Below are 6980 nucleotides of genomic sequence, written 5' to 3'. Positions count from 1 at the left end.
ATTAACTTCCAATTATTACAAATTTCCTTCGTCTTTAAATATCCATCTCCTCCAAGTCAATGAATTATGTCTTAATACAAATTATCTTCCTACTCTTAAGAACATATCCACAAACTAAGAATAATGACACCCTCTTCCCTGAAATCAACAGGTATCGATCGATACGGTACCACATATGCACCGATAAACCCTCTTTATCAGCTGTATCCCTCGTGGCTAAACCCGATACACCATCCTATAGTAGGGGTACTAATAAATTTGTATTATACAAAGTACATACTTAACATATCGGGTAGTCACCTAAATCCTGTATATACGAGATGCTTGTCTCTGTCGGGGGAGGACTCTGGGCGATGGCCTGGATCAGGTGCACATCTTCATTGTCACTTGATTAAAGATTCGGTTGATCAAGCGTAAGGTTCTCAGGTATGCTCGTGGCTGTAGCGCGATCGGACGGCTTGTCGCACTTTTATTACCTCGCCAATTTGAACAGGCATTTAACATTCGAGACTGGCGGCAATTGGAATCAGTGTTATCTGTATTTTTGGGGAGTGCTCGGTTTTTAAAAAAGCAAAAACATGTCGATGTTACCGGATGAAATTTGGAGAAGGGTTCTGGAAATCGGATTCGAAATCTCTGGATTAACTTTCAGAGATCTCTGCTGTCTTGCAATTTCTTCCAGGCGGCTCAACAGATTATCCAGCGAAAATTCGTTGTGGTCGCGCCTACTAGCTGTTGATTTTCCACCTGATATCTCTTCGACTACGTCCGATCTTCACAATCCATCTTCTAAATCGACCTACAGATCTAGGTAGGTTTCTAACACTCTTTTTTCTGAAGGTCTGGACTTTCTTTATGTAATTTATTTGTTTTTGTGGCTGTTAGGTTTGAAAGAGACAGGGCGAGGAAGTTGACCGCTCATAGGCGAGCTGTTCTGAATGTCGAGAGCGATATCGCGATTCGATCGAAGAATCTCAAAGATTTGCAGCTTCAGTTAAGAAAAGAAGAGGGGAAAATGAGGACGACTATGGCTGAACTGGCTAATATGGAGAGGGTCAGGTTTGAACTTTCTTATCAACTTACCGTTGTCTTCATACTTGAATAATTTGAGTTAGGAAAATTCTGATTGAAATTACGCTCGGCCTGTCGTATGCTCTAGAAGGGGGGTGTCTTGACAAATTCATATACTGGTGTAACATATTAGGATTTCAAAATTGACCACTTCCTTCGTGCTGTGGTTCTTGTCTCTCAAATTTAACTTGTCCGCCTCTGCTGAAAATGAATTTTGGTAAATTTTACTTAATTGCAAGTAGGTTTTGCTTTCCGTGCTTTATTTTGGAAGAAACATAGTATGTTTTTGATCGAGTCAGTTTATTTATCCTGTATCTTTTTGCTTGTCTTCAATATCCTACTTTTCACTTTGTTAGTGTGTGCCATAGAAATTCTTACAATGCCTGAGTCTACACATTGTTTGAATCTACTGCACGTAATTTAGCTTTGGTTTTGAGAATTCTCAGATATTCTGCACTGATTAAGCTAAATAGAGCATACTGTAACTTTTTGAGCTTAGCTCACTCAATAACAAAAAATCTCTGAGTTTAAATGCGGAATCTTTTAATTTTTTTTAATTTCTTATGAGCTACATGTGGCTCCCTTTTTTGGTTTTATTTGTCTCCATTTACAATATTAACTCCTAGGACCTGTACAATAATATCTATTGGTAAAAAGAAAAAATTATTGCTTAATTACTTTATATATTTTTACTAGACAATTTTGCAATCCATGGCTAAAATCTGCACTCTCTGGTTGAAGCTGCTGAACAGCTTCTTATGGTAGTAGTCTCCACTGATCAATCAATTATATTTTCTCTTGACTGAAAATTGACTGACACCGATTATATAAAGTTAACACTAGTTAATTTGTAAGTAAATAACTAATAACCTATCGATAAGTTATTAGGTTGTATAATTATATATAAAGCTTAAGAAAAGGGGATTTATACTGATTGTATATGTTTTTTAAATTTGTCAGGCAAGCATCAGCAGCCTTGAATGTCTGGCAACCACAAGTTGTTCGAGGCTGGCAAAAACAGATTGTTGAGCAATCTGCTGTTCCTGTTGAATATCGTGTAAAAGCTTTAGAGATGGAGCTCAAAGTCTGTAGAAATCAAATTGCTGTTGCTACAAAAGCTTATGTAAGTCTCTAATTTATTTCTTTTAACTTTAAGCAACCACTGGTCTCATATATCTTTGTACATGGCGTTTATGTTCTTTGGTAGAAGGAGCAGAAGCAGAAGCTTGAGGCAAGCAAGGAACGGTTGGCATCACTTAAGTATCATCCATTGGACAAGTACAAGTTGGAGAGAGAGACCACTGACACAAGGAAGCACAAGAAGTTGAAAAAAAGCAAACCATGTATGTGCTTTTCTGTTGTGTTATCGCTTGTCTTTGTGCCTTCCTATTTTTGTGAATCTCTTTTTTCTTTTACTGTATCTGTTTTCATTGTATGTTGACTGACATTCAGAAGAGTAGCCTGTCTCGGCTCAATCTATTCTAGTGTATTTGCTGAACCTAAGTTATGTCTCTATATATCTTATTTCAAGGTCTCTTGGGCTAAACTTGTTAATATAATCATTCTATTTACATATAAAAGTTAAATCTGCTAAAATAATCTACTTTTTACCAAGGTTCACTGTATCACTGCTGGTACTATGTTTTTTAACTTGACAATTCAATAACTATACGTCATGTGCGTTTAGTTCACAGGAGATTCTGAAAGTGAATTATCTAGTGAAAGTGCCCAATAGCGTAAGTATAGAAAATTCTTGTGGAATCCCCATTACTTTGAGAAAGTGTATAATCCTATTTATGCATAAAGAGAGGTAATTTAGTGGATGAGGTGACATGATGTCATCCTTTATTTCAGTCTTAGATTTGAAATAATATGTCAGTGTCCTGCCCTTCTCCTGTGACTTTTAATTGTATATACAAACATAAAAAATACATTATCTAGAGAAAGTTGATTGTTTTAGAATGAATTTTTAATTGCTCTTTCCATTAGTGAGATAGAAGATTTGATATTGAAGAAGTATATTAACCTTAGGATGTGCAGATTATTTAGTTCTCTGATGTGTTTTTTTCTTCAAACGTTCAAGTTTACTTTATTTGTTGTAGCAGCAGTGATGGAAAAGTCATTTGAAATAGAGGAGGGGGAAGATCTGGGAAGCCCGAAAAATGCTTGCCTTGATTATGGGAGTTGCTCAAACATCTAAAGCATGAAGGCTCGGATAGTGTTGGAGTCCGGGCATGGTGGTACAACTGAATCAGGTACATTTTTTTGTATTTCCTTCTATTCATACTGTGTTTACTTACAATCCCTTGTATTCCTGCGATCCATTGAGGAGAAAAAACAAAGGGTGTTAACAAACTGTGCTTTACTATCTTGCCTCTTAATAAATTCCAAATAACGTAAACCTGTTGAGTAAACCATCTCGCAGATTGTTTGGCCCAGAAGGTTTTCTCCCAATTCCAGTTAGTTTTGGTTGTACCTTTCCTATTTAATTTAGGAATCTTTCCCTTTCGTAAGGTCTATCATGTATCTTTTATGAGTTTCTCTCAGTAAAAGCAAATCACCATATGTTAATTTTTTCTTTGCAAAATTAAAGTTTAAAACTAACTGGGGGACAACATCGTATTCTATTCCATGGACGATCTGTTTATTTGGACTGTTGAAGATAGAAAGACTGAACTATGAAAAGAAGGCTTAACGATATCTGGCCATCTAGCCGCTTTGCTTCTTTTATGCATGTGTCATCATTTGATGGGCAATTGTGACATCCTTCAAGATAATATGATTTTTACCAGGAAAACAAAGTGGGTATTGTTCTCGAAGAAGTACTGGCAAGAAAAAAATTGTGCGAAGTATCTACAGGTTCAGATTTGTCAAGTTTCCTTTGTTTTCTTTTGAAAAGGCAATTTGTCATTTATGTCTAAAATACATTCACCTGCTTTCTAAGAACCTCAACTATCGGTTTAAGGATAAATTACTCATATCCCATGAAAAATTAACTGTAGTTTTTTTTTGAATATTTCCAGTTTGACCTTATGCACATTGCGGCTTACTGAAAGTGGGCTTCTATATACCTGCAAGGAGAATTTTGATTCTCTAATCTTGACTATGTGGCTCCTTTTAGATGGGGCTGAGCTAGTTAAGCTGAAGACCAAGAAGTATCTAAGAAGTTGGTTGCTATGATCTCACACATACGGAATTTATCAAATTGGAAACTTTCTTTAGAATTGAGAAGCAGATACATGAACACTTCCCACTGCACACCATGTGATCTTCTTACTTGTGTATGCAATTGTTCTCTTTCACAAGATGCGAGCTTTGGCCTGCATTAAATATAGAGGTCAAGTTACTGTCCTCTTGGTACTGATGCTGAGATATATTGTCTGATGATGTGGAGAAGGGATAGGGAATCTCTTGGTATTCAGCATCCTGATTGATAGGTTTTATTTGGAATTGACAAGCAATTTCAAGTTGATGGAAGTCCAGCAAATTGGGCCTAAGAAGTTTTCATTCCTGGTTTTCTCGAGTTTCAGATCCCATCCCCCCCTCTACTTCTGATGCTTGGAATAAGATTATTATTGTTTTTATAGAAATGCTAGCGATGTGCATTACATAGATATATATATATATATATTCCTTATTTTGATGGAGAAAAGCTTGCAATTAGTTGTTCCATTTTTTCCTTGTTGAAAAGCGTCAACTGCTCCATAGAATTGTTTTCTGAGAGCTGGGTTTGCCGATTGGGCTGGGGTCTGCTAGACGACTTCTTGTTGCAGCAAACGGTAGCATGTTGTTGCGCATGCTCAATTATTAGGCAGTGTTAGGATTTCCTGTACTCCCAGGGGAGTATGAATTTCAGAGGTTTGAGACCGCATGCAACAAAGATCCTTCAGTCTCAGTCCTTGCGGTACCAGGCATTCAATTTACTGTTCACTGCTTATTTAATTCATCCAAATTTATGATTTATTTTTTTCATAATTCGTACGATTTTAATTGCTCTCTTTTATATGTTTTTTCCAGGATATTTGTAGCAACATGGAATGTAGGAGGAAAAACACCTCACAACGGGCTGCATCTTGACAATTATCTTCAAATTAGATAACCAATCAGACATCTATGTCGTAGGGTAGCTATACTTTCTCAAAGCTGATGCAAATTAGTTCGTCGAAGAATGGTCTAAAAATTTTTCCACCCAATTTTGCTCTGCGTGAAGTCACTGGGATTTTAAAAAGTTTTCAAATGCTATATAAAACGTTTGTAGCTTATTTGATTATTCTATTTTATTTTATTTTGAATATTCTGCACATCTTGTTTCATAACTAATATATTTTTCTCTGTTTGCCTTTTGCTCCTGGTGTTTGATATTACCAGATTTCAGGAAATAGTCCCACTAAACGCAGGAAATGTTTTAGTTATCGAAGACAATGCTGGGAGCTGTCAAAGAGATCTACGCCGTAGAGTAGGTATTTGACGAATGGGAACCGTTAACTCTGTCTGGTCGTTGCGTCAATGATTGGATTCTCGGAATCTAAGGCTTCAGTCGTCGCCTACCAGATTTACCAACTCGCCTGTAAATTTTCGACTGACGGGATCCGGTGAACCCAGTCTACGGGTCTGGTTCTCGTGCCCCGAATGCCAGCGCCTCCGAGTCCTATTTTCCTTTATTGTGAGAAAAAATTACTATACATGCCATTATTCAATTTTTCATTTTATTTTACAGGTAGTGGATAGAGAGAGATATCTTCACGGATAATAGGAAATTTATTTTCTTTTCCAATTAAAATTTTCCTATGACAAGATAAATTGAAATAAAAAAAAGTTCTCATTTTTAAAAGCAAAAATATATATATATATATATATATATATATATATATATATATATATATATATATATATTATTTATAATTTGTCATTATAATTTTTTTGTTGACAGCTAACGTACCCTAAATGTAATTACATATTCTATCATGTTCAACTATATATTATTTCTCAACATAATCATTACAATCATAGTTAAAAAAAATATTTACTATTCTAATTTAGTTATATATATTATATATTATATAGAAAGTTCAAGTTTATGAGATGGAGGACTCCTTCCCATAGTTATCTTAATGAAGCTGAAAATAGCGATTAGAAGGATATAAAAGTCATTAATAATTTTAACATCTTTCACATGATCAAACCAAAGTTGTAGTAACCTCTCTATATGGCTGTGGCGATTAGAAGGATTAGTTTCTAAGAACCCTAGCTCTACAAAAACCGAGCTTGTCATATCCCCTCCAATCTCATGTTGGCTTGTTTGGTACTTCTTTTGAAAAATGTTAAAAAATGATAGAAAATTACGAGCAAAATGAACCATGAAACACTAAAGTTGTTCTTGATCTGTTTATTTTACAATAAAAACTTAAATTTATTTCTAACATAAACACAAGTACCATAACTACTACTTTTCCCATTGTTTCCTATGGTGAAATAACTACACGAAAATTGGTTAAAATAATTTTTTTCAATAGAATTTTTTTCGATGAAAAATTAGTCAAAAAATGGTTTTTTTATCAATTTTTTTTTGTAAATGACACAAATAATTGGTGGAAATTAGGTCTTAGTGATTAAAAGAGAAGTCCATTGAGCAAAAGAGATTGGAGTTTTTACTGATTATCCATTTTTATTATAAAGTATATTTTTCATTAAATAGAAGGAAAAAAAATGGACAAATAGCAACAGTGGCTTGTCTTGTAAGGTGGCTTCACTACAAAATGGATATGGAATTTCTTCGTTCTTATCCGGGGCTCAATTAATGTGGACAGATAATTAAAACTAAATAGTTTTTGCTCGTAATTAATCGTTCTTAGCTGCTAACACTTAATGAATAATAACGCACGAAAAAACAAAAGAAAAAATTCAACTGA

At 34.9% G+C, this 6980-nt stretch overlaps 1 protein-coding gene across 4 annotated transcripts; it reads left to right on the top strand.

The window, feature by feature from the left end:
- Positions 1 to 347: 347 nt before the first annotated feature.
- LOC137959846 (F-box protein SKIP24) lies at positions 348 to 5807 on the top strand. Of its 4 annotated transcripts, none has more exons than XM_068807240.1 (7): positions 348 to 811; positions 886 to 1059; positions 2032 to 2194; positions 2282 to 2414; positions 3174 to 3326; positions 5089 to 5194; positions 5440 to 5807. In XM_068807240.1, exons 1-5 carry the CDS (start codon positions 579 to 581, stop codon positions 3269 to 3271), a joined length of 801 nt encoding a protein of 266 aa, XP_068663341.1. In that variant the 5' UTR covers positions 348 to 578; the 3' UTR covers positions 3272 to 3326; positions 5089 to 5194; positions 5440 to 5807. The 4 variants fall into 4 exon arrangements, with proteins under 4 accessions (XP_068663341.1, XP_068663340.1, XP_068663338.1 ...); XM_068807239.1 differs by having other exon boundaries at positions 2279 to 2414; positions 3177 to 3326; XM_068807237.1 differs by having other exon boundaries at positions 2279 to 2414.
- The last annotated feature ends 1173 nt before the right edge of the window (positions 5808 to 6980 follow it).

Source organism: Aristolochia californica, unplaced genomic scaffold, assembly GCF_029961685.1.
Source record: "Aristolochia californica isolate CCGP_79_NKW_82.1479 unplaced genomic scaffold, dmAriCali1.0.hap1 SCAF_3, whole genome shotgun sequence".
Taxonomy (NCBI): Eukaryota; Viridiplantae; Streptophyta; class Magnoliopsida; order Piperales; family Aristolochiaceae; genus Aristolochia; species Aristolochia californica.
Note: the sequence above shows the minus strand (reverse complement) of the source record. Positions and strands in the feature narration are given on the sequence as shown.

What these genes read in the sequence shown, in the direction of transcription:
- LOC137959846 (XM_068807237.1), top strand. Translation starts at nt 579, where the DNA reads ATGTCGATGTTACCGGATGAAATTTGGAGAAGGGTTCTGGAAATCGGA. An exon ending in AAATCGACCTACAGATCTAG is followed by an intron (nt 812 to 885) that starts GTAGGTTTCTAA and finishes TGTGGCTGTTAG; the next exon opens with GTTTGAAAGAGACAGGGCGA. An exon ending in GTTGAAAAAAAGCAAACCAT is followed by an intron (nt 2,415 to 3,173) that starts GTATGTGCTTTT and finishes TATTTGTTGTAG; the next exon opens with CAGCAGTGATGGAAAAGTCA.